General features: G+C 39.5%; 1 protein-coding gene across 7 annotated transcripts in view; it reads left to right on the forward strand.

Moving 5' to 3' along the window:
* Window positions 1-27,866, forward strand: part of MTUS2 (microtubule associated scaffold protein 2) — a 283,058-nt gene that overhangs the window by 103,090 nt on the left and 152,102 nt on the right. For 6 of the 7 annotated variants that reach the window (XM_050331271.1, XM_050331272.1, XM_050331269.1 and 3 more), the window contains 3 exons: window positions 4,811-7,398; window positions 13,376-13,616; window positions 22,349-22,555. In XM_050331271.1, coding sequence (XP_050187228.1) covers window positions 5,116-7,398; window positions 13,376-13,616; window positions 22,349-22,555 — 2,731 coding nt within the window. In that variant the 5' untranslated portion in view covers window positions 4,811-5,115. Of the gene's footprint in view, window positions 1-2,686; window positions 2,706-4,810; window positions 7,399-13,375; window positions 13,617-22,348; window positions 22,556-27,866 lie in introns of those variants that run through there. The other variant, XM_050331274.1, reaches the window with a different exon arrangement.

Below are 27,866 nucleotides of genomic sequence, written 5' to 3' on the forward strand. Positions count from 1 at the left end.
GGGATGCTGGCCCATGGCTGACCTTTTGCAGGCCCCAGCCATTTACAAACTACAACCCCTTTTTCTTTTTTTTTTTTTTATGGCTAGTAACAAGAGGCATCAGTTCAATGGCAGATGGTTAATGAAATGCTTAGGTACTTCTCATACACATTGTACTGAAAGAACAATCAGCCTAAGCCATGCACAGTATTACCAGAACATCCAGATGTTTTTCATGTGTCTTGCTGTAAATATTCTGGTTTTAGGCTCTTAGTACCAGGATGGGTAAGCAACTGTAACAGCTTGCATTAGAAGATGTTTATACAGGAGCCAAACTTCTGAATGCATTTCAGGTTTTATTTCTTTATTTCCAGTTTTATTTGTCCATGTGTTTCGATAATTCCTTTGTACATCTCATAATTATTGCTGTTCTACTTTTGTGCCAAATTGAAAACAAACCAGACAACCAATAGCATGGAGTGCTTCACCATTTTTCTTTTATTCAGTGCCTGCTGAGGATAACAATATTTCTATACTGCTTGCTTAACCAAAAAATTGCTGCTGTTACTATTTAGAAGCAGGCTGCTGCTTTCTTTTTCCAGACAGCTATATTTTACAAACTGTATCTGCTGATACAGTCCCTGCAGTGTGTCATGGGGCAGAAATCATCCAGCTCAGCTTCTTCTTCTCCCAGATGTTTCCAGAGGGTAGGGTAGGACCTACTGGCCAAATGCATCTTAGAGAATAGTGGAGGAACCACAATATCAGATGGGAAAAAACTCTTGCAGACTTCTTTCCTAGATCATCATTAAATGGGCTCAGGTTTAAAAAGAGGCTCTTAAGAGATAGACATCTTAGAAGGAAGCTAATACAGCTGAAGTTGGACAGAAGTATTTAATTCTGTTTCTGTCTCCTTGAACTTTTCTTCGCCCTGTGGGATTCATAGGTAACCACAGTATCATGATTTTATTCTACTGTCTAGCATGTTCACATCATTTTGTAAGAGGGATTTGGTGGTTTTTTTTTTTCACAAATATACTTTTAAATCCTGCCAAAATGCTGTGACATGGAGAGCTATGACTTCATTTTCTACTCTCAGTGATTCAGAGGGGATAATTTTACACTGTACAGTACCAAGAATTTTTTATCCGTATAAATGTTTACACATACCAAGTCCAGTCTGTAAGACTTGCAGATGTGTTTCTTGTCCAGAGTCCCTGGTGAGGTGCTGCTGAGTGATGTAGTATTGTCATTTCTGGGATTGAGTCTCCTCTTACGCCCTTCTCTTGTACTGAGGAGGACATCTGAAGAGTTAGGAGGTTCACATCCCTCTCATCTCAGAGCATTCCTGCACAGCAGGGAGTGACTTCAGATGTATGTATGTCAGTGAACATCAGTCAAGAGAGGTGAGTAATAAAAAATAGAGGAAGAGCCAGCAGAACCCAGACACAGCTGAGTCTTTTCATCTCACTGATTCCAAAGAGCATAGCAAAGCTGAGCCTGGACAGTGCAATTTAAAATAAACTATCCTGCAGAAAATCCAAGCCAAAGCATCTTAAATAGCATCTATTTACAGAAGAATGATCAAATCCAAGGTCCTAAATGTAACACAGAAACATATATCTTACTTCCAAATGTGCCTATGACAATATGTAAGTCTTTAACACTTTGATTGAACCAAATCCCAAAGTTTGTATTACTTAACAAGGAAAGTGGATTAATAAGGTATTAATGATATAGATGATTGATTATATTTTTATATTAATTTAGCAGGAGTTTTGTTTTATCAGTATGTTATATTCCAGAATGGAGTTTTGTATTATTTACAATCTTAGAATAATTAGTATGTGTAACCATTGTAATGGCAGCTGTAAAACAGATTGCAAAGTTCAGCAGGCAGTATTCTGGGAAAAAAAAAAAAAAAATTTGGGGTAATTGTATGGATGTTACTTGTAAGAATGTAATGGGTTCTTCAAGTCTGTAACATCCTTAATCTGAAACTGGATGTCACAAGGAGATGAAATTGGAGGGTGTGCACAGAGTCTATCCTGAAAGGTATTAGCATGAATCACCTTTCCAGAGTGTCCATCCTGTCTCTCTGGCTCTGGAGGAAACACAGGATCAGTGTCAACTGCCTGAGATTAATCTCTGCCTAGACAGTACTTTATTGTCCCTTCTCTTAAATTCCGTGTCTCTGGCCAGCACTGGCAGCTTTAAGAGGTTAGTCTCAATTGGCAACATACTCAGGTTGTGCAGTGCCTTGTATTTGAGAGGGGACAGATCTTTCCTGACCCTCATATTGATAAATTTATACCAGCAACATTAAGCCAAATCAGTTGGTCTGGTCTCTGAAGCATACCAGCATGGCCTGTCTTACACACTGTGTGTGAAGATGCTTTCAATGAATACAGGTACTTCCAGGATTTTTTTTCCCAAAACTGCCTTCATTTGCATTGTTCATAATCTTAAATACCATGAAGCCCTGTAAGAGATTTAAAGAAGAAAATAAGTAGAAAATTAATGTGTTACTCCAGTTGTACATTTGAAATGCATCAGCCTGATATGGTACTTAGGTTTAATGCACAGCATCATCATAATTTACCAATTTATCTATATATATTGCCATACCGACCAGGGGTTCAGTGTGTCTGGGAGCACAAGGCAGGGTAGTGAGATGGAGAAGCCATGAATGAAGGAGTGAAGTTCAGCCTGGGACAAAAAAGGAGGTGGGCGAAGGAAAGCATTTTATCTATTTGTTCCTCACCATCCAACTCTATTTTAACTGGCAATAAATTAAATTAATTTTCCCCAACTGAAGTCTGTTTTGCCAGTGACGGTGCTCAGTAAGTCATGTTACTGTCTTTATCTCACTCATAAGCTTTTTCATCTTGTTTTCTCCGCTGTGTCTTGTTAAGAAGGGAAAATGAGAGAGTGGGTGGGCATCTGACAGCCAGTCATGGTCAGCTCACTGCAATCTGGTAAAGTTATTGGCCATCGGGTGACACTTTCGGTGAAAGAGGACAAGGTAGTGCAAGAAAGATGAAGATGAGTTTTCTCCATCTTTTTCTCTATTCCCCAAAACTTTCCTCACTCCTTTAGGTATTTTAAGGCCACACTAGGGTATCCCCAGAGCTGCCTTCTTCAGGCTGAACAACCCCAACTCTTTCAGGCTCTCTCTGCAAGAGATGTGCTCCAGCCCTGTGGTCATTTTCGTAGCTCTCACTTTTGGTACCAGAGAGTGTTGCCATTTGCCAGCTGAGGGAGAAACATGAACTAACTGAACTCAATTCCCTCTGAAGCACATCAATGCCCCTTCCTAGGTAACCAAAGAGATAACAACAGACACTCTTTGCCCAGTGAAGAGCATTTATAGTTCAGCATTCAGGCTGAGTATGTAAATTCTGGTATTGTCATTTTCTTATGGAAAAAAAAGGAACAATGAGAAATGAACCAAAATCTCCATAATGCATATATTTAATTTAATAAATATTCAATTCTTTTTCTCTGAGAATAAGACCAAATGGAGAAGTAGTTTAAAAGTCTTACTTTACAATGTTTTGTGAAAGAGACCTATAATTGTGTGGTTTTGAAGTGAAATTCTTAATACTGTGCTCTGTTTCATAAATTAATTTATTTAGTTATTGTTTGCTGGAGAGCTGAAACTGTGCCAGAAGCCTGAAGCCAGACTCCACAAGCATGTGTGCACCTGATAAAGAAACTGGATTGAGCTCAGAGCCAGATGTGAGCACAGCTGAACTGAATGCAAAGGCTGTGAGGACCTGCTCATAGCAGATGTTAGAAAGGGGGGCTCAGACATGCACCCAGATGCCACAGACAGAGCAGTGGCCTTAATCAGCACTTCCAGTTAGTGCCCCTGTGAGCCCCTGGTTAGAAACCCAGCTCAGCTGGGAGTATCATAGGTGGTTTGAATTCTCCCTTCTGGGAACTGCTGGGGCATGTTCCAATTACCAGTGTCCACATTTCTTTATGATGAAGGGTATGAACATGCAGAGTATAAGAAATATCTCAGAGAGTGAATTCAGGCATGGAATAGAGAAATCTCATCTTCATCTTGTTGGAGATGATAGAGTACAAAATCTGGGCTCCCAAAGCTGTATGTGGGAGGGAGCCAAGAGGAGATGCACTGTATTGGGACTGGTGTAAAATCCTCTCTATTTGAAAATACATAGATACATTTGTCCCAGAAAAAATACATTTTTTTTCTTTGCAGGCCTCCCACCGTAGTTTTTACTTTCTTGGAATCTATAGATCTGGCTAAGAAATGTCAAAGGGTATGGGGTGTCAGCACAATTATGGCAGTGATTTCTACAAGGCAAGGAGATAAACCCATACATTTCTCCTAATTCCATAACCTGGAATTTTATTATTTATGGCTAATATATGCAGTGGGGCTTTAAATGCTTCAGTAGCCACTCTTGGTGTAATAAAGACATTGTTGAAGCAGTATGAAAATGTTTAGAAGCTCAAGGTTGGGTCCCACCCTTACGTGGCTATCTATGCCTATTTCCACTTGTAAATCTATGTATCTTAAAAACAGTAGCAACCACTCTTCTAACCAGGAAAGTTTTTTGCTGTGTAACTTCTCAAGTTAAAGATCTGTGCTAGACTAAAAATCTTTGCTGGGAGCAAAGATGTGACTGAAACAGCATCTAAAGTATTTGAAAACACTTTGTCCTGGGGATGTGCCTGGGAATGCTGTTGATTTTAACTTAGATTTAGTTAGCATGATTCCTGACATCAGTGTAATGTTGTCTCTTTGGGTTTTTTGTTTTATTTGTGTTTTATTGTTGTTGTTTTTTTTTCCTCATAGGTTGGCTGGATTAACTGGCTGTCATTCAGAAGGAAGTTGGCAGATCTATTTTGCTTTCGTTGAACCTCTTTACTGCACATCATAAAGATTACCTGTGTCCGGAAGCTGCAGAGTAGACAACTGAGCAGCACAAAAATGTGACTCAGACAAGAGACTTCAAGCCTTCTGACAATGAATTTTCTACTGATTAGTTTCTAGTTTAAATACATAACTGAAGCATGCATAACAGTTAACCTGATAGAGAATAAAGAACTTTCTTATTAATTAGGACTGCCAAAAAAAGAGCAGCCACTTGAAGCTTCAAAATGAGTGGTCCATTAATTCCAAACAAGTCATGTTATGCCCAGCTTCAGGACAACCACAGTGAAATAAGAAATAATAATGAAAGCATAGTGAGTGTGGGGGATACGAATGCCAACCAAATTGTAACAAAAGTTAAAGTCACTGATGAAGATGTTAAGAAACACAATTTGACAGATGAAAGTGGGAATATATATTCTGGAGGAACAGAGAAGGTTACTCATCTGCATACAGAGCAGAATAAACTTCTGACCTTCAAAGACTCACGGACCTGTCACACCAGTGTACAGGAAAGTAAACTGCCCTCCACCACAAGCAAGGAAATGGGAAAAGATTGTAGGACCAGCGAAGTTAAGGATATATCAAGGCATATCAGGATTAGCCGAGGTCAAAGTCTGTCCAATTTAAAAAGTAGCACAAATGATGCCAACCTGGAGGTTATTTCCAAAGGTGATGTTGACTTCCCCCAGAACTTTTCTAAGGGAAAAATGCCCAGGACTGTGGAGGTGGAGAGAATAAAAAGGCTCTCTTTGGGAAGACCAAGTAAATTCTCTCCTCAGCCCGAAACATTTACAAAAGACTGCGTTGGCCGTGTGTCGTGTAAACGTCTGCTTTCTGCATCGTTGGACTCCATCGACACATCTCACCATTTGATAGGAAATACAGAGAAATCACAGAAAACATCCACGGATCATTTTCTTGGGATGATGTTTCATCCACTTGACAATACCTCAGAGGAAAATACTGTATTTTATTCCAAACCATCTACCTCAGGGAACAAGAAAATAAGTAAACCAGAAAATGTACCAAATGTTAACATTGAAAGCACACTGCATACTTCTCATTCTCAACATTCAGCTGTTAAGCTCAATGAAATTGTTTGTAAATCAGAAGCACAATTAGGTCAGGGTGATAAAAGTAAAAAACTGGAGCTTAAAACTGCACCATCTTTACAATATAAAAATACGTGTCCACAAAAGATAGAGAAAATTATGCTGGTAGAGTTCCTGGGGTGTCAAAGAGATAAAAATACAGCAGTGCAGGAACAGAAAGGCTCTGGGTCTGACACATCAAAATTTCAAGCATCTCATTTTGAAGACACGTGTAATAAAGCAGAGGACCCATTGTCAAGCCAGGTGGTAACTTACCCTGATGACAAATTGCGAAGTGGTAATGTCACTATCAGTGGGAAAAGGAGAGGAAGCAATGACAGTGACAATAGGGCAACTAGCCAGGTTGGTGAGGAAGATTTTACTGATGAAGAAGTGGAAACAATATTTCCACTTACCTGTGGTAGTAAACCCAGTATCAAAGTGACACCTAGAAAAAATGAAAATTTGCATGAAGTTGACGCAGGCTGCGCTGAAACAGTTGCTGAACAGATATCTCTTATACATAACATTAATCCACCTGACAGCAAAGCCTTGAAAGTTAATGAGAATAAACTGATGCTAGTCAAAGAAAGCACTGAGGATGCCGTTGTGCCTGCTTCTGATCTCTCTGATCATCACAGAGTGTGCAGTGCAGAGACAGCGTCAAACCAACAACCTGACAGCCACAACAGTGATGTGGAAACCTCAAGTGTTCCAGTTTCAAGTAAAAAAGCAGCTAATGCACAGAAACATCCTGCAGAGGAAGTACCAGAGAGCTGTAATGTTTCAACAAAGGCTGATGTCTTTTTATGTGTCCCAACTCCCGTGCGCCCAGTGGCAACGCTGGATGTTAACAGTCAGCCCACGCTATCAAACAGTAATCTGAGGGACCTTTATGCCCTTCCTGATGACAAACTGTCAGTCCTACCTCCCATTGACAGCACACAGTTGTTAAACATATCCCCTAAAGTGCCTATCAAGACTGCTTGCAGCAGCTCCATCCCAAAACCTATCCTGGTCCACCCAAAGGGCTCTCCCACAGATAAGGCGGGTGCAGACAGTGACTGCAGTGAAAAGCTGGAAGAAAATGTGGAGATCAAACCTGCCATACCCCGGCCCAAACCCGTGAGACCTAAAATCATCACGTACATTAGGAGAAACCCTCGTTCGATAGAGCAGCTGGACCCCTTGTTTGCACCGGCAGGGCTACCCTTCGGTAGCCCAGCGTGCAGCATGCCCATCTCTGCGGAGCAGAAGGCATCCAACGGAGGGGAGGCAAAGCCCACCAGCATCCTGTATGACAAATTTAAACCTGACCTCCAGAAGCCAAGACTCTTTGGTTCTGGACTCGTGGTGTCAGGAATTAGACCCCCAGGTCATCACTTCGGTCCAGTGAGTGAGAAGTTTCTGCAGGAGGTAAGTTTCTGCAGCTTTGACAGCTGCTTTTGTACGCCAGGTGGTAATAATTTGCTTACTTTTTGCTGCCAGAAGTTGGTTATCAAGCCTCAAATAAGAAGTAAATCCTAAATCAGGGCAATATGTGATCATTAGAAACAAACTTTACTGTTTCTGGCACAGACCCTGTTGCAATGTCTTAGCTGTGACTGGAAGTTGTCACTGTGTTCCTCATCTATTTTCCAGCAAATTGGTCACTTGCTAGTATTATAAATAAGATGTTTAGAAAGCAAAAGACATGCTGAATTGGATAAATGGAATTTCCTTTTTTTTTTCCCTAAAGAATAGCTTTGGGAAATTATTGTAATTTGCCCACAGAGACTTCTTCTGAGTGGGAAAGTTGGCAGGTTTTTGTAGACAGAACACTAGAGGTCTAAACTAATTCCCTTCTGTTTAGCTGTATTGAAACCCAGGAACTATCAGAGCTCTTTTTAGATTATGTATATCATTTAGAAAAAGGTTTACTTTTGACTCATTTCAGTGCTGTCTCTTATATTGACCTGAACCTCAAATAAGATTTCTCCTTTCCCCAGAAAGCCATCTTGAGCAGCCAAAAGGTGATGAAAATCCCTCTGGCTCCTGAAACCTCATTATGTTTCTGCCTTGCTAAGTTGGGCAGGAGTTTTGGTTTCCTGAAATCCCTGCTGAGGGGTGAGCATAGGGGAGGAAGGATGAACCTGCATCATGGGTGGAGAAAGGACAGGGAAGAGGAAACTACATTAATGTCTGGCACATGCCTTTGCATCTACTGCTTGGGACCTGTGGTAGCTCAACAACCAAGCTTTCCACATAAATACCAAAGATAACACAAGTGGTTTTAATTTGAACAAGTCTTTAAAAAAAGGTTTTGGTTTTTTGTTCGATAACTCATAGTGTTATTAAGGCTATTTTATTGCCTGCCTCATTCTACATACACTATTGATCAAAGGAATAACAAGAAATAACAAATTTGGAGACAGTGTTGACAACCAAAAGTTGGCAAATATCCAAATTAAGATACTGTGTGTGAGTGTAGATTGACCCTTATGGCATCTTAACAGGCAACCTACTGAAGTGACCAAGGACTATAGTTATTTTCCCAAACACAGAAAGGACAGTGCCCACTGTCCTTTTCCCTCTAACTTCCGTTTCCAGTTCTGTCCCTTATATTTTGTGTCCAGAGGAGGAATTACTAAAGTCATTCAGTGTTTGTCTGTGCCCACCATTATCAGTATATCTTCACAATCACCTTGTAAGGTGAGGGGAAATTACTGAGTTACTACTGTTTAATGCATGTCAGTGGAAAATAAAGCCAAAATAACCCAGACTGTGTAGCTGTTTTGCTGTTTTTAGGGTCACATGACCCTCTGAAGACCACAGGTGTCTATGACAGTGGGGTTTCAGATAATCAGGCAGGATCAGCAGACATCTGTGAGGAAAGGACAGATTTCTGTGCACTACTGAGGAATGTTTTTAGTTGGAGAAAGACTCAGGTTGTGGCAAGTCTGCAGCATGGTTTTCTCTAGACTAGGGTTAGAAGTAGAACACTTATGGGCTGGAGAAGATCCAAACCATCCTCCAAGAAATAGGACTTTTTGTGGGTATTTCAACAAGGGAAAATCTAACCTAAGCAAGCTGTTTGAAGCAGCTTGAGAATCTGGATTGACTGGAGGAGAGGCTAGGAAGGAAAACTCAGTCAAAGTGTAGTTTGTGTTATGAGTTTGAATTAGCCTGGGAGTCAGGAGCTGATAACAGAAGGTGGAATTTACTCTCTTGAGCTGCCACCCTAAAAGCAATAACCTAACTGTGTTTCCAGTAAGGGGAATGCAAAGGGAACTGATTTGACTCAGTATGGATCAAGAGAAAGGAAAATGATCCATCCATGGAGGTGAACAGGTGCTTAGAAGAGCAGCTGTGCACAATATGAGTTTGTAGCAGATGAGTGATGTGTAATCCAAAAGAAACCAATTAGGATGGATTGAGATCAAAATCATTGTGATGAAGGAGAGTGTTGAAAACTCAGAGGTTTTGAAGACAAGGAGACTGTATCAGGACAGCTACTGTCTTGGTGAGAGAAAAAATCCCAGATTGACCAGTTTGCACATCCGGTTTGAGCTTTGGAGATCTTTTGACTAGCATTTTGTAGCTCTTTACATAGCTTTGATAGGGTTAATAGCTGCTATCAGTTAGACCTGTAATCTCTAGCACCCTTCAGCTAACTAAATGGTAAGAACAATAAAATATCCCTCCAGGTGCTAGGAACTAGAAGAAATAGGAAAGTGGTCTTGGACAGGAGACTCTAAGAAAAGGCCTGGAGAAAGACTTGAGGGCTGCCTCTGTGCAGTGGGGGAACTGTAGGGGTTCTTGAGCCTCCTATGCCAAAGCCCACTTAGGGCACTCAGACAAAAATCCTAATTCAGCCATGAGGGCAGTCCAGCTGTGCTGAGAGACTGGGCCCATAGAGGAACTGAGTTAGGGTTAAATAGGCAGAGACTTGCCTATGGCACTGGCAGCACCTCCAGTGCTTTTCTTTGAAACCTTGGCATGGTGTGTAGGTAGATCTTTCAGGCCTGTCTTCATAAAAAATACAAACAACCCCTCCCCCCCAAAAAACCCCAAACAAAACAAAACAAACAAAACCAAACAAAAACCCCAAAACAATAAGCAAACAAAAAACCCAAAAACAACCAACCACAAAGAACAACAAAAAACCCCACCTCTCAAGGTGAAATGCAAAATGCTTGAGAAAACCAGTCGTTGTCCAGGGCAGATCACTGCTCTCCAAATGCCTCATCATAATGTGGGCTCCCCATCTCATCATGGACCTTGTCCTCTTTTAGTCAGCACCAATGGGTATTTGTGGTCACTTTGTGTTCCCAGTTGCCTCCAAGGGAAGTAACAGAGCAAATCATGGGACGCAAAGTCTGTACCTGTGCTAGTGAACTGAACAGTGGAATGACATGGCCTCCAAGGCTCATGCAAGTTTGGCTGTACTGCTGGACTGGGAACACACTCCCCAGCTCTACCAGCATGTGCTTACCCAGAGGCTGCTCCCACAAACCAGCATGGATCAGCCTGGTCTGCAGAGTGAGATTTACCCACACGGATATAGTCCATGCTCTGTCAGAGTGGTCGCTGGCTCGCTTTATTCACTACTTTATAGCTGCTGCCAAAAGCCTTTGTTCTGGTGAGGGTCTATAAGAAGGTCTGCTGATCACCAGCTCTCCTGTCTGCCTCACCAAGGCTGCTCCTGCCCCATTCAACCACCTCTTTGAGTACATTCCCCAGCACAGACATCTTTCTGCTCCAGAGAGCATAGATTAAACTCTGTTGAAACGAAGGCTCTGCCAAGGAAAAAGGAGCAGAGGAGTTGGTTTTATATAGTTCAACCAACAATTTCTGCCCTTAATCTCATTATCTGAATTGTCGAACCAATGTTGCCAACTCTTTTCCTGAAGAGTTGCCTAAAGCAGGCATTTGACAAGCAAATTCTTGCTTGAGGCATTAATGTTTGACAGTGTCATAAACAAAGTAACATGAAGTAAGGTGTTGGGCATCCGTACCTGCTGGCCATGCTGCCAGCTCTGCCTGGGACTACCCAGCCTGGGGAAATTCCTGTATGCTCTACGTATTTGCTGCAGACTTCCTATCTCTTTCTAACCAATTCATTATATCGGGTGTGTGGGGAATGAGCTGACAACCACACACAAGAAAACTCTTGACTGACCTTCTTAGGGAACAGGCTGGAACAGATCTTTTCTTTAAAAGTCCCTGTACAAAATCTAGTACAGGATACTAACAAGTCTCATATTAATCCATATCTTTCTGAAGAGCTTTAAAATGGCAATAATTTTATACAATTCTGTTGAAACCAGTTGAATTTTACACTTGGTGTACTCACAGATAAATAGATAAGATAGTGTGTCTTCATAGCAAGTTTGTGTCCCTCAAAACTGGGTTCTTCAAAAAAGAACATCTCATTCTTGAGAGATATTTGACTAAATTCATCTGGACTTGATTATCTTAAGGATCTTTTCCAACCTAAATGATTCTGTTCTGAATCCTTCTTACTTCTCTCAGCTTGAGAAGATGTTTTATAATTGTGATTCATTGTTTTTGTGTCCATGTTTGTTTCTCTTCTGTGTTTCTCCTAGCATACTGTCAATAAAGTAAAAAAAAAAAAAAAGGCGTAACAGAAGATTTAAATAAACAGACTCAGTTTATAAAAAAAGGAATGGTTTCTATATTTAAAGATTTTCTCTTTTCCTTATACTGAAGTACTTGGCATTGGTGTTTTCACTGCCAGTTAAATATTAAATGATAGCATGCATAGTGTAATCTGCTGGAAATAAATTTAGCAAAGAGAGAGAAGATAACTAAGGCTTATCCAGAAAAACAATCTCATATCTAGAAGTTGAAAATAAGAAGCCAAACATCTGCAGTCCAAGCCTAAAGAATCATATGTACAGTAAAAAACTACATCCTAACTTGTGGAAATAGGTCATAGGAGTATAATAAAAAGGAAACAGGAAGATCAAATGGCAGGAAATAGGACTGCAAGCAGAGGAAAAAATATAGAGCAAAAATACAAAGCTCAGTATTTGTTGCATCTACCCTCCTAGTTCCTGTGCAGAGGCCTCAAAAAATCTATATTTAATAGTTTAAGGCCAGTCTTGTCTCTTAGCATATTAAAGATTTGCTAAATTAGGATTAAAGCTCTTGAAGGAGTTAGGATCAAAGCTTTTATAGGCAATGTTGAAGTGCATATTCTAATGCTTATAATTGCTAAATAGAAATTGATTTGGCATATTATATGCATCATAACTTACAGCAGAGTTAATTAACTGGCAGTTACAGTTTTTCCTAGGTAGCCTGTGGCACTTTTTGATTAATTTTTAAACAAATTTAGTTCAGATTTCCTATTTCCTATGGCTTTTTTTTTTTTTTTTTTTGTCCCCATGACCTAAATGGGTGACTGAAAAAGTATTCATGGTCCCTTTCTACATTATGATGATATCGCATTGTATAAGAAAATGGTAGAGAAGTTGGACTCTGCTCAGAAGAGCAAATGGTTCTTTGCAAATGTGAGAGATGAAAACTACTGACATTGTTCTGTGCTGTTGCCCTGAGTCACGAAGCAGCACAGCAAAGTGGGAGTCAGAGACCAGCTTGAGTGCAGAAGGATGCAAGGGCTGAATTGAAGAACCAGGTCATTCCTCGGCTGCAAGTTCACTGCTATGAGCCAGTTTGCTGGGAATACTTCCAGCTTGGGACTTACTGTGCTGTCCTCACAGTAAATGCCCATTAAAATACTGAGAGATTTGTCACTGATTTTAAAAAAGAAGCATCAATTTGGGATAAATTGTAAATGTTTCACATCTGCAAATTGTTATGTTTTGTTTTTTTTTTCTACAGGGGCACATAATACAATGAACATTTGGCAGTAAGAACATATAGACAGTTCTTTTTTTCTCATAGAAATGTTAGCAATACAATTTCTCTGATTTTATAGAATGAGCTTAAATACCTCCAGCTTTATTTTTAGCTAGCTAAGTTAAAACCAACTTCTCCTGGAATTGTGTCCCAGTAAGGATATTTTAAGTAACTTCTAATAAAAACTCCACTTACACAGTCTCTCAGTGTATCTACCTCTGTAACTAATATAACCTTTCGTGACTTAACACTAACATCATTTGCACTAATTGAAGATCTTCCATTTAATCTATTTTCTTTTGGGAAAGAGATATTTATTCGGGTTTAGTTGTATATTGAGTGTGTAAGGTAGGTATTTTTGGAGCGCAATTCATATAGTAAGACCATCACTTTTTGGAAGTTTGGAGTGCTGTGGACCCCGGATTCACAAGGAGGGAAATTTAGCCCGTATAAGCAATTTAGAGCTCCACATTATCTGGGTATATCGATTTATTGCATAATATCTGTGTTAATGATTTTTCTGTAGGTTGGGGAAAGGCCTGCGAAAGATGAGTTTTGCCCTCCACCATATACTCACTATGAGGTCCCACCAAGTTTTTATCGATCTGCCATGATACTCAAGCCACAGTTAGGACTGGGTGCAGTGTCCAGGTTACCATCTGCAAAGAGCAGGATTCTCATTGCGAGTCAAAGATCCTCAGGTAGCTGTCTCCATCAGCAAGGAGAAATAACAAATGCTCCCAGCCTCTATCATCCTGATGCTTCAGGTAAAGTATGAACTTTCTTTGCTTTCCTTTTACTGTAGTCACCAATAAGATTTTTTTTTTTCCCAGAAAGAAATATCACAAATTAAAAACATTTTGACCTGATACTACAAAGTTCTAACAGCACTCTTTGAGGTGTGTCTTTTTATCCTGCAGCAAGGCTGAGTGGGGAGTCTGAGACTTGCACAAAGGTTGTTTAGGAGGTCATTGCCAAAGAAGGAGAAAATAAAAAAATAATTCTCATTTTACTCCTTTTTATCTTCCTCCACCTCATAGATGCCTCAAAAGTCTTTGCTTTTGCCCTGCAGAAGATAATGGGACATTTTCCTCCATCATGAAGGGCCCATCGTTCAATCTGGATTTGACATTCCCCTACCATGTTGTGCTCTGAAAGCCTGGGCAATGTTCAAATGTGCCAGCAGAGACCTTGATTCTCTGAAACCCTGGTATACACCTCCTCGGAGACAACATTTCTAATACCTTTTTCTTCCCAGTTACTGCCCACCTCAGCATGACCCTGAGAAAAATTATAATAGAGGAGGGAAAAGCAAGAGAAAAGTTGGAAGAAGAGTACGATGCCACAAGACAGAGATAATAATTACTTCTACAGGACACTTCTTGGTAGCCTGGAAAAGCTTTGAGGTTTTAACAACGCACATTTAAACAGCAGCAAGTTCAGAGACAACTGAAAATCAGTAATTTTCACAGTGAAACATAGCAGCTGTTTAACAACCTGCAAATCTGCAGAGATTTTTTTAAAATAATCATAAGGGCTTAAGTTAAGTAATTACTTGGGGGTCATATGATCCCTTCTCTTGTGCCGGGATGGGATTCCTTCTGATACATGCTTATTTAACCTGTTCATGAAAAACTATTTATAAAAACCTTCAATATGAGGTCCTGGAGCCTCTGAAAGCAGGATTGCTCCAATGCATTATCTTCTTTCCAGTTTAAAGTTTTCCCTAGTGTTTGGCTAATCCCCTTTGTTGAAATTTACTTCCTCTTCCTTCTGAAGTGGTTGTGGGGTCTTCTTATCTTTGTAGTTCTTTGAAAACTATTACTCTCTCTCCCCAGTGTCTATTTCTCCATACTAAGAAGCAGGAGAAATTTAGAGAAATTTAAAGTGGAAATTCCTCAGAGTGTCTTGACTTTACCTTATGAGGACAATCTCTGTCAGTAATACTAGTTGACAGGATTTGGGGTTTATCAGAAAATCAAATCAAATCAAATCTCTGTAACACAGTGCCTGTTGCCACTATCCTTTGCTATCTGATCCTGCATCTGGATTTTATCTACTTTGATGCCATTAGCAGAAGCTGACCAAACTCAGCTGTATGATACTTCTGAGACATTACTAGATTGCAGGCTGGATCGTAAATACCATTTCAGCCCTGTGACTTGAGTTCAGTCAGCATTAAACATGAGAATACAGGTGCAGAGTGTAATTGGATCATAATTTCCATTTAAATGAAAGTGCAAGAGGCCGTGAGTTCAGGATATGAATAAGGTAAGCTGTTGTATAACAGGAAACAGTTTGGAAGATAGATATGAGAGGAATATACATGCAAGACCTATTAACAAATAAACTGTCTTTTCTGATCCTCAGAAATGAACGTTGCTCTGATTCTTATTCATCCATCCTCCTTCCATTATCCACATTATCCTGCATCATTGATGATAGCAGACATGACTTTTCCTTAGCCACTTTTAATCCATATAGGAACTTGTATATGTTAATTTACTGTCTTACTATAATATATGATATTCTACAATATAAACGGATCCAGCTGATGAGTCCTATGTATTGTCTTTAATAGTGCCTTTAAATATGCCAATTCATGAGAAGTATACATGAGGAAATTACATTAGCTGTTAGTGTGATTCTATTCCACTGAAGTTGTATTTCCTGAAGTTTTCATATTTCTCAGAAGTTTTTATTGTGTTTGTTTGTTTGGTTTGGTTTGGTTTTGGTTCTTTGTTGTTTGGGTTTTTTTAATCACTGATCATTTCTTAGACTTTGTCTGTTTTGGAAGTCAAATTTAATTCATAGCTTTCCATAATTTACTTCCTAAAACTGCTATTTTGCTTGTTTCTCTCTAGTCTATTGATACTTTGCTCTTTCAAAAATGCTAATAAAGATACCTTGTGGTAGTCCAATAATTTACCATCTCTTTCAGGATCCCAAGTCATTGTCTTTAGTACTGCCTTTTAAGAAGAATTAATTGTTCATGAAAAGGGCTGAAATGGCAGGAGATAGGACAAGAGTGGTACAGGAGTGCAAAGGCAGCAGAGAACTAGTTCCTGTGCCTGTGCCCACAGCAGTGGATGCAGAGCAGAGATGGTTGCCATGAATGGGATGGAGGGAACAGCAACCCCTGGCATGCAAGAGCAGTTGGGGTGCTGACGGGAGGGGCTCAGAGTAGGGCCAGGCACAGTTTAGCCAGTTGTGTTAAGGTACCCGACACTATTTTCAACCATTCTCCCTTAATTTGGCAATTAGTTGTAGTATTAAACTTTGATCTGCATTATTGGTTTTGATACAATATTGGAAAGACAGGATTAAATGCAGCTTTGATAGAGTCATATTTACAAACACAAGAAGATTAAATGCAGGGACATATGGTCAGCATACTGGAAGCAGAGACAGTAAGTCCTGCTTGTGGGTGCTGTGGGATGTGAGGGCTTGGGTGACTGCAGCAAAAGCCTTTAGGGTGTAGGGGGTATTTTTACCTTCAAGACTGCTAATCAGCATCTCTTGCAGCTTGATCCTGAGCTTTTAATCCAGTTCCCAATCCTAGTGGTTTCAGTCCTGCCCTGAGGTAATGGAAACAGAAGGATCTAACCAATTGCCATCCTGTGACAAAGTATGAGGTACCATGGAGGCTTTTAAATGGAAATCACCATGTCACAGTATCGGGAACAGCAGCAATGCTCATAATGAGGATTTTATTCCCCTTTGCCATACCATTCATAATGTAGCAATCTGGTTAAGCAGCATTGATAAGCTGAGTGGTTTGGACCATGTATAATACTCATAAAACTGACTCTAAAGTAATTGATAATTAAGTCCCTGAACTGCTGTGATAGACTGCAAGTACTACAAGTACATTAAAGGTTTTGTTAGTTTTAAGTTATGCAAAGTAGAAAGTAAAATAGTAATGAGTGTTCCCTCAAGTGACCTCTGAGTGTGATGCCTAATGTGATTTGAGTAGAGATCCTTCTTCATCTGTAGGATATAAGACATATAAGACATGTGGTGGCATTGGCTGCAAGTTCCTTATTAAGCAGTCTTGCTTAACATTTGTTAATTTTATGTAAATTCACTCTGCTCTTTCTGTAGGAAACTTGTAATTCAAAACAAGCATTGAAGGATACTGTCTCTATAACTTGTAAAATATTAATATGCTTTCCTTGGTTATAACGAATTCTCGAAGCAAGTGTGTTAGGATTTGCATTCATTAGCTGATTATTTTTAAGGAACTAATGTCTGATTTTGAAAAGTATAACAGAGATCTCATAGTTAAAACTTCACGTTAATTATTCCCATTAATTTAACTTAATTCTGCATTTTTCAGTAGTATTTACATCGATTTTTTTTCTCAAAGAGTGAGTTAATGAAATGTTGTTTCCTTATCACTTCCCTGTGTATAAAATTTGTCAGTCCTGAGGGTCTGGATGCTCCTCTTATTTCTATGCAATTCAACTTTTGATAAAGATAGAATTTACACATAAATCAGGACAGCAGTGTTTCTCATTACTCAGACAGACACGGATACATACACTTATTTATGTCTTTGCATATGTATAATGTATTTCATCATGAATTCTATAATATGTCTACAGCTTTCTCCCAGTAGGAAAGCTTTATTTTCATGTTTATACTGAGGAATACCTAAGAATTGAATATGTAAATGAGATTTGATGATAGAAAAGGAGTTTTGAGATTACTTTCTGAAATGTTGTCTCACTGATACACCAGCTGTGTACTTAGTTTATGGGTTTGCAGTCTGAGGTACTTGGATTTGAACTTGCAAGCTTCTTAATTGTTTAAGGAAAGAGATGACAAGGGGAGAATTCATAGAGGAAAATATTCTCTGTCCTTCACTAATCTGCAGAGTTTTCAGTTGGCACTCTCTGCTTTCTTTGAGAGAGCAATCTGACTGTATTTCATAAAGAAAAATCAAGTGTTTCAGAGACCCACACACACTTCCTTATGAGTTATTTTAAGGACATTGTCATCTTACTTGAGACATAGCCATCTGCCACCTCTCTGCTCCCAACAACTACCATGTCTTCAAAGAACAAAAACACATCATATGATAAGGGTTGTCTATATGACTCTTGTACCAAACTGCCATTCATAAGAACAGTATCTCTAACAATCTGGGCGTAGCAGCAGGCAAATACTTCATACACTGTCTCCTCCCAAGCATCATCACTGGCTGGGCACCCACAGCACTTGTGAGCAGCAGATGAGCAGCAGCTGGACAGGTGGGATGCGGCTCTGCTGCACAGAGAAGTGTTCTCGTTGCTCTGAGCTTTCGGTGGAAAAGGCAGTGAGTGAGATTCAGGCACTGGCAAATCCTGTGTTGGAAGTTTCTGAGGGATGCTCCTGCTTTGCACATTATCTGCAAAGCGAACACAGACATTTTCAGTTTGAATGAATTGTGAGATAACAAATTTTTGGGGTGTTGAGAATGTGCTAATCAGCCTTGGTTTGCCTGGGAATTGGGAAGGTGCAGAGCAACTTTTTGGAGCTTTTAAATATGAATCATGAGGAGATGAGCATTTGCTATCATATCATTTTGGACTGGCCCATCAGAAATTAATTGATATTCATCAGTGGCAACTGTTTTGCCTTTGGAACTGAATTGTCCCAGGCTTGACAGGGTAGCTGGCCACCACCTGCTCACTGCTGTTTAGGAGTAAATTTTGAAGCCTCAGTTCTTGTTCAGAGAGAAATGTCTATAACAGGGAAACCATAAAGCTAGTGGCAACAGAATAGGTTTCTCACTTATGCAGTTTGGTTTTAATGCACAAAGATCCCAGTGAGGTGGGTTAACTCTGTTAACACTGCAGTGAACCTTGCAGTTAAGTTTTTTGCCCTCAATTCCCCAATATGAAATGAGAATAGTGATGTTCAGAACATTAGAAAGTGAGAGAAAATGACATCTAATAATTAAGTTTTAACAGAAATGCTATTAAAAAAAAGGCAAAGCAAACACAAAAACCCTACCACAAGATAACAAAGGCTTGCCAAGGATCCCTGAATTGTGGAGTTGAAGTCTTGAACCACTACTCTTTTTCATAAAAACATGTCTGTGTAATTCCTTTCTTTAATTTTTCATTCAGCTAAAACATATTTCAGATTTCACAGAGAAGTCACATGAAAATTGCTTCTTACACATGCATGAAGATGCAATTCATGTACAGTGAGGATGCATGAGAAGTGTAGCATAGACTTTTGTGAAGTCTCCCCAGGCACATCTAGTTTGTGTCAATCAGTCCCTACCTCAAAATGTTTTCTTGTTTCAGGTTGGAACAGCTTGAAGCGTCAAAAAAAATCACTCATGTGCGTACAGACAACAGTACTTAATTCTATAATTAGCTTCAGGCAGTGAGACAATTGGAAAGATTTTTTGCTGATTTTTTAACTTATTTGGGCAGATTTTTATTAAAATGAAAGCTGCTCATTAAAATAACTATTGTTTTGAACTTGCAGAACTTGTTTACAGGAGTACTTCTATACTTTTTTAAAAAAACAGAAATAAGGAACATCCATGATAAAACTTGCTATTTAGAACAGAAAATAGATACAATAGGCTGATGCCTCATGTATTTTAATGAGAAAGAAGACACAAAATTACTTAGCTTTAAGGATTTGAATGCATCCCTAATGAGGATAATGTCCTGCCCTCAGGTCCTCATGGTACAGAAGAACTGGATTACAAAGAAGAGAAGTGAAAAATAATTTAAGGTTGATGATGAGTTCAAGATGCAAAATGTTGTTAGTTCAGGGAGAATCTGAACTGAAGTCATAAACTAGAAACACACATGAAAGTGTGAGAAAAAAACATTGAATCCTCTGCCCTAGTCTGGGAGAATGATTTTGAAGGAAAGGTAAAGATGATGGCTGGGCAGCTTGTCACCTAAAACCTTTTGGTTTTAAGGAAATTATTCTTCTTCAATGACACTCATGGTGCTTGGTGTGTTGTGGACTAGGGGTGCTTGGTTGCACAGTGCAGAGAACAGGCAGTATGGGGACTTGGTGTGGGCATCCCTGTGGTTGAGCTGCGGATGTGGGAGTCTCAGATGAACCTCATTGTCCTGGGACAAGCACATTTGAAATGCTTTTTGAATAAAGCTATTTCTAACCACTTTACACCACTGCCCCAGCGGAATTTCCCCTATTTTGTTGCAGGAAATCTGAGATATTTATAGTTTTATTGCTCTAAAATGGAAAAAATCTCTCCCTCCACCTCAATTTTCAGAGAGTCTTATGTAGTCTAGGCATGTTGGTGCATTTTTGGAAACCTGTAAAACCCACAAGAGACAGTCCCATACCTTCTCCTTGCTGCCACTGACCTGGGCAGGTTCCTTGCTCCTGCATCTCCTTGCCATGAGTACTTGTCTCAGCTTCAAATCTGGATGCTACCTGAGCGTGGTCCTCTCACTGATGTGACACGTGGAATATTTTGCAGTGGGGAAGGAAGAAGGCTGGCCTGAGGGTACTTTGCAGAGAGCCATAAACCAGCTGTAATAGACCACTGTCAAAGCAATGCTGCACAAGCCTGGCAGTAAACTGGTGGTGACCATCACTGCTTATCTCTTCTTGGTGCTCATATGCCTGGACTGCTGTTCCCCTGGAACCCATAGCTACCTCTGAGCCCATTTTCACATCATCCAAATGAAGCCAGATGCAGGATCAGAGTCCAAAGTAACCTCTGTTGGTGCCGGAGAAGTGAATGGGGATTTTAGCAGTCTTTTGTTACACACTATAAATACTTGTTATTTTCCTTTGGATTACTCTGCATACCATGTACTCCTCTTGGCTGGTAAAGAGAGGAGTAAAATCCATCTCCTTGAGTCCTAATAAAGGGCTCAGCTTCAGAAAAGCGTGTACAAACATGCATTTTTAAGAGCTTACAGTACATAAATTGCTTTGTTTGTTGAGTGAGGAACATTTTTTGATGTCTTTATAGGAATGTGTTTTATAGGATAACAAAACTCTTTTTAGCTTGATGTTACACGTATTTCTATTTCAAAAGAAAAAGCTTAGTTTTGTTAAACAAAGCTTAGCATTAGTATTGTGATGAGGTACACAACTATCTTTCAAAATCCCCACAACACTTTTCTGCTCAAAGGAGTTAGGCTTGTTTTCTCTAAAGTCTCTGCAAAGTGTAATGCTTCATTAAAATTAATAAGGCTGTGACCTACATAGTTTACAAAAGAATTATATACGGTAATAATATGAAGACCATATTCTTACTGTGCAGTTAATTTGTGTTTTTCTTTATATTATGAAAGTTCATTTCTTCCTTTGAAGTATGTGTCAGGCTAGTGTACAAGTAGTGTTCCCTGAATAAGAATGGCAAAAGGGTGACTTTGTAACCTATTCTGCTGAATATGTTGATAGTTTTTAATGATGCCTTGTCTCCTATCCCCCTCGTCCTGATGACAGGCATCAGTTTTTGGAGAATATTGTTAATATTTTTTTAGAAATGTATGTTGTCAAATCTAAAAAGAAAACTTCTGACCAAATTTATGTACAGCTGAGGTCTAGATTAACTTGGTATCCAGACCTTCCAATCAAAATCAAACCCTAATCTTTGATTCCTGGACTTGAAGACAATCTTGCCATGCTCGTGGACCTTTGGCCTGTGAGGACAATGTGGAACATTTATGAACCTATGTTGTGGATTTGCCTAGGAAAGTTTGGCTAGGCAATAGCAGCAGAATACAGGTTAGGACAGAAGCTGAAGACGGATGACCGGTTAGTTTTTACCACAGGCAGATATGGTAGCTGAACTACTGTTGTTGCCTAACTTCATGTGTTATAAATCTGCCATTGACAGTTGTCTGAGACTTGGTTGATGTCACTCACACAGGATGATGGCTTAATGGGAAGACGTCCATCAGTGGAAATGGCTGGTGTGTGGCATGTTAAAAAAGTACAGCTTTATAGGTCACATCCTTGTCCCCAGGCTTGGTGCAAGAAAAGTGAGTTTTCTTTTAGAGAAATTTGAAAGAAAACTTCAAAAAAATGTTTTCTTTGATGGTAAAAAAAGAAGTTCCATGTCCTTGAAGAGGATTGTTGGCGATCTACAATAGTTTCCAAAATTGGAGGTTATGCACAGTGTGTTTGTCTCAGTGCATGAAGATTTTTTTAATTGGCACATAGCAAGTGTAAAATTAGAAAGTGATACAGCATTAAAGAAGATAACATTGAAAGAAATTCTGAGCAGCGTTGAACTACATTACTTTGCTGCAAGTTTGAGTTATGCCTCATGGGTACTTGGCACATTTTATATTTTAAAAATTATTGTGACCTGCAGTCTTTCCACCAAACGTCTTTTTAGTGCAGCAAAGGATAAGACATTACTGCAGTTTGATCAGCCATTAAAACTTGTATTCAGTCATAATCTGCCTCTATGTAGCTGGGTGTTACAGGAAATGATCAGTATCTCCTGGTTTAGTTAATTTAAAAAAAATTTCTTTCTTTTTCCTTCTTTCAGTTGATCTTAAGAAAGGATCATGTCCAAGTGCTGCAAAATCAAATCTTCCCAAGCCCTGCCAGTCTGGACTTCGTCCTCCAGGTTATTCACGGTTGCCAGCAGCAAAGCTGGCCGCTTTTGGTTTTGTCAGGAGCTCAAGCGTATCCTCTGTCTCCAGCAACCAGTCAAATGACAGTGCTCAGAGTGATCAAAGCAGAACAACTAACCGTAAGTCCAAAAAGTGTCCTTCTTTCTGGAGGGATATTAAATAGATGTATTCCAAGATTGTCCAGATTGGAGTTTCTAATTTAAGACTGATGAAATCTGTGCAGTACTCGTTAATCTCTTTTGTGCCACTGACTTTGATTTGCTATCTTGATTTCTGAGTTAGGTTTATTTTTAAAAATATTGCTAATAATTATTAAATATGAACAAATATTTAGTAAATATTAAATATTTAAAATATCGGTATTAATAGGTGAATAGGGGCTGGCTGTACATCGCATAAAGAAGTGGTTGCTTTCCCTGGTACTGAGAAAATCCCATTAAGAGTGAACCTGAGGCATTTTTGTATTTTGTTTTTACCTGGAGCATCCCTTCTTACAAGCTGAAATAGTAAATAAACATAGTAAACTGTGTGTGGTAAGTAAATGGCAGTCAATGCAGAGCAGTTTAGGACAAAGATTATCTAAAATAAGCAATATAATCTTTCTCATCTTCTTTTTTCTACTTCTTACTATTCAGTAAAAAACCCTCAGTTTAGAAAACTGAGCAAATAATACGAGCTAGTGATATGAAAGGGATCAGAACTGATATCATAGCTGTTGTTTCATCTACCACACTTTGAATGATCCCATGGCAGAAATGTCATTCCAAATCCTATTTTCTTTAAAGGCTGTTAATTTTACGAAGTACAAAATAATACCCACTGGGTCATGTGGTCCTTTGGAAGAGTGCGCATGCCCTGGGCTCAGAGTGTAAAGGGGGATTGAGGAATTTTCATGCCCATTTTTCTTTGAAGACTGGATTGAGCCTGAACTGTGTCAATATCAAAGCAAGTGGTATCAGCCTAGAAGGGTTGCAGATAGGGCCACCAGGTGATATGAAGCAGCAGAGGAGACAAGATGCTGCAGGCTCCTAAATCTTTCACTGTTTGTATTACTTTGAAATTAATTAAAATAAATACAATGAAAATAGTTTAAAACCCTAAGGATTTTCTCTTTCTCCTTTATATGGGGTGATTGAAAAGCCAAAGATTAATATGAGTAGGGACTTCTAACTTTTCCAGTGCCCCTAAACATGCTTGTATCTTGTTTTACTGTTGCACCGATTATTCATTTCTGTTTATGTCCTAATAAACCTTACTTTTAGGGTACTCAGCCTCTTTTACTTTTGCTTTTACCCTACATTTATGCCTTTGGAAAGCTTTTCCTTTTATCTGGTGTTGCAATCTTTTAGTCTCTGGTTACCTAAAACCTATGTTGGGAACAGAACTGCCTGATTTCTGATAAGATATAAGCCACATCTTTGCAAGGAATGTTGTTGTCTAGCAATTTGAACTGTGAATCTGAAAAAAAAAATGACATCTGTATGTACAGTACTATCCATGAACACAGTAGAGGCATACAGCTTATACAGCTGAGAATTCTCTGAAAGGAAAATACTCCAAGGTGTTGAATTTTGAGTCAGTCGATTTCCATTAAAAAAAAACTGTGGAAGAAGCATTAATAATCTCAGACATAGAAAGTTACATCTGACTTCTCAGTTCTCTTAAAAGAAGTTGATTTCATTAATATATTCTGATGTACTTTTATATTGTATTTGTACATTAAGCCAGTAAAACTGAAACCATATTCCAGCCACTGGAAGGATGTGGAAGCATTTGCTTTCAGCTGACGTCGTTGAAGATGGTAATTCTCTTTACTGTCAGGATCAGGATGTTGTGACCAACTTGTGCCTATCACAAGAAAGATTTTGATGGATATGAAAATTACCCAAGGGAAGTGTTTTGCTTGTACAAATTCATGTAGAGATGAGCACAGCCTGTCATCTGATGAAAAATTGCACTCATAACTCTGCTCTTGCTGCCAAGTTAGGTAACTCATCTAAGCCTATGGCTGTTTCCACCACCATGTGAGAGCAAGAGAATGAGCCACTCCCAATGATCTCCTCCACCACATGGTTCCTGTGACATGCACAGCTGTCCAACCCAGAGTTCTTTTATTTGCCTTTAGCTGGACAAGGGTGAGAGAAGGAGAAGGTGTGTTGCCAAGCAGGTAGGGCACATCTCATGTTTAGGGTGCCAGCCCTCTGGTAAGTCATCACACAAGATGACACAGCATCTCATGCTTTCTTTGGATTAAAGGCAACACAACTCCTGTTCATCATTCCTGATAGGGCAGATAGGTAGGAATTAAAAATGGTTTCCTTAGTGTTGATTTATTAACTTTCATAAAAATGTTATCAGTGTGAAACTGTACTATCTTCTTCTATTTATAGTTCATGTGCCAGCAAGAGTTATATTAGTTGCCCAACACCCAGGGAACACAAATTTGTTGCTTTCCATTCTACCTCAGCTTATTTAACACAGAGCAGCAGTGCACTTCAACACGCACAAAAACGATGTAGGGGAGAAGTATTGCCTCAGTAATCTTAGCATGACATATTATTTCTTCCCTTCAGTGTCAGCTGGAGGAATGATTTTATTTAAATTAAATAAATAGCTGATTCTGTAGATACTATCTGAGATCATGTCTTTGACTAAATCAGGTTTCCTAGAGGGCAGGATAAAGTTTTACTGTTAATTTCCTAGCTCACTAGGGTAGAAAATGCAAAATGATCTAGCTTTAGAAAACTTCAAACATACATAACAATTTCACATTTAAGCAGCGTCTCTGTGTGTCAGAGATACAAAAGTAGTTGATGATACCTTACAAGTGTGCATATATTGTAAATAGAGGAGCTGCTACTGTTGTCACTCAAGGGGTTCACCTCAAAATCATGACGTATTATAAGTTACTAAAAAGCCAATGACTAAGGCTAGGTGAGAAAAAAACAGTGGTTTATTGTAGGGAAAGAGTGTTATAGGATAAACAGTGATTCTTTAAGGGTCCTAGTGGGATCCTTCTCTAGCTTTTCTCCTAGCTTTTCTCTCCTCCACCAGATGTTTTGAGGTGCTAGCCCTTCCCAAACACATTTCTTTTCAGAAGTCCTAACCAGTGTCTCTGTCTAGAGAGTAAAACCCTACTTGTTTAGAGTAAGGAGACATGATGTTTGTGTTGAAAGGAAGTTTGTTAATGGAGCTGCAATGCGGCAGCTTTGTTCTTCACCAGATTTCTCCCCTTCCTGTGGCCCCTCTAAGAGCAGTAAGCCTGGATGTGCATGGAGCCTGTGCTGTGCTCCTTGGTTGACTTTCTGGTGATACCTTGCATTTTCAGATTGACTCAATTAAATGGATTTTTCAACAGTGGTACTGTGCTCTTTTCCCATGGTAGAACAGGGCACACTGTGTAGCTCTTGCCTGTTTGTCCTCTGGTCTTTCTTGGAGTTCCTTCCCTGGATTATGGGTATAAGCCAGATTGCTGTTCGTCAATAGCATGCCAACTGTGACAGTCACGCCACCAGCTGCTAATCAGGATCAGTCATAACAGGGCTCTGCTCCTAGGAGGTCCTGCCCAATTTTGTGTTGAGGCTGGAGGGAGAGCTTTGGTATCCAAACTGCTCAGCATCTCACCAGCTTCTGTGGCAGGGAACTGACCTTTATTTAGCCCAGGGTCACTAGTCTGTTTTGGCCATTTAAAATCCACCTTTTGATGCCTGTGTGTGACTTGTGGTTTGCACATGGGAAAGCTAGGGTCTGAGAAGCTCATTCATGGTGATGGTGGCATATAAGGCAGCTTCTCACTTTGCTGAAGGAGGTGAGATGTAATAAAAGCCAAAGACCGTTGCAGTTCAAAGCTGGGTTCTAGGACGGATCAGGGGAGCTCACCACAGATCACCACTGCCTGTCCTGGCCTGTTCAAAATGAAATAGTTAAAATGGCTCAGGGTGAGTTCTTTGTTCAATATAGAGGACAAGGGCAGTTGTGTTTGAATAAAAGAACTCAGAGAAGTAGAGGCAGAGAGAGTGTTTGAATAAAACAACTCAGAGAAGTAGAGGCAGAGTAGAGGCAGAGAGTACCAGTGGAGGTGGGGGTGTGTTGTGTTCATCATTGGTTGCTATAAATGTTCTCTCTGCTCAGGGTGGAGCCTGCAGCTCCCCCTGCCGCTTTCACACCTCTCATCCCATGGCTTCCCACATCAGAGCAGCTTTATGTCACAGGCAGCAAGGCCCACATGATGTCTTGTGCTTGGGCAAAGTCAGATGGCCTGACACCTCATGGACATCTGAGAAACCCCAGGCTGAGGCTCAGCTGCAGGTTCTGCTATCAACCCTCCGCAGATTTTTTTCTGTGCCACAGATAGGTTTGTCTACTAATATTTTTGTTAAAGATTACCCAAAATTCAAGTTTACAGTCAACTCTGGCTTACTACTTTGGAGGTTTTCAAAAATGCATGATATTTTAAACCATTATTCTTTTTATAGACAAAGGTTTTTTTGTCAAAAACCATTTTACTTTTTTGCAGTGCAGTCTAAGTTGGCTAGAATTGAAAAATTCAGATAGTCCAATCTAAGAGGAGTGTGAATGTATTCTGCAAAATATGAGAAGAAGTGAATGACTAGAAAATCATGTTGAGGTTGAAACCAGTATGATTTGGGAGTGAAAGAATTGTGTAAACATAAAAACTCCTAAATAGATAACTTATAACAAAATACCTAACTTTTTGTATTTTCCCTTGGAATTTTAAATTCACTATGTCGAAGTCTGTTTCAATAAAATTTGCCTAAGAGATTCATGTCATACATTGAAGGCCCACAGTTGTGGGATGTGGTTCCTAGTATTATCTTGTGATTCTGCAGTGAGGTAATATGATGCTCAGAGTGTAACTTCTGATTTACTATTTTGAGGGGCTAAGAGTTCTCTCGCTTGTATCTGCATTTTTAGTGATCAGCTGAATATCCAACTCACGTACTTATCAGAACAGACTCTAATATTTGTAAGTACCACATGGGAAACGGTTTGTTATGCACTGTGGAAGAGTTTGATGTGTGGAGGATTTGAAGGACAGATCGTTCAGAATGAGTTAAGGTATGGTAACTGCTATGAGTTTTGGAAATGGAAACATGTAGATAATAGTATCAGGAAATATTTTATAGTCATAAGGTCTACTAGTCTATTAAATAATCTTCCCACTCAAGTGATGCAATCCTTGTTGCTCAGAATTCTTTAAATAGAATAATAAAATGGTGTTAGAGGCAACTCTTCTCCAGTGAGGTGCTAGACTAAAAGACATGATGCTGTTCAATATCTACTCACAGCTCTGAATGCTGAAGTGATTTCTTTTCAGACTGAACAAGAAAATGGTAGTGCATATTTCAAACTTGGTTCAGTATCCCATGACAGCTGTTGCTTTGTTAAAAATTATAGAAATATGAAATT

Source organism: Myiozetetes cayanensis, unplaced genomic scaffold (assembly GCF_022539395.1).
Source record: "Myiozetetes cayanensis isolate MyiCay16 unplaced genomic scaffold, myiCay2020 scf5-8, whole genome shotgun sequence".
Taxonomy (NCBI): domain Eukaryota; kingdom Metazoa; phylum Chordata; class Aves; order Passeriformes; family Tyrannidae; genus Myiozetetes; species Myiozetetes cayanensis.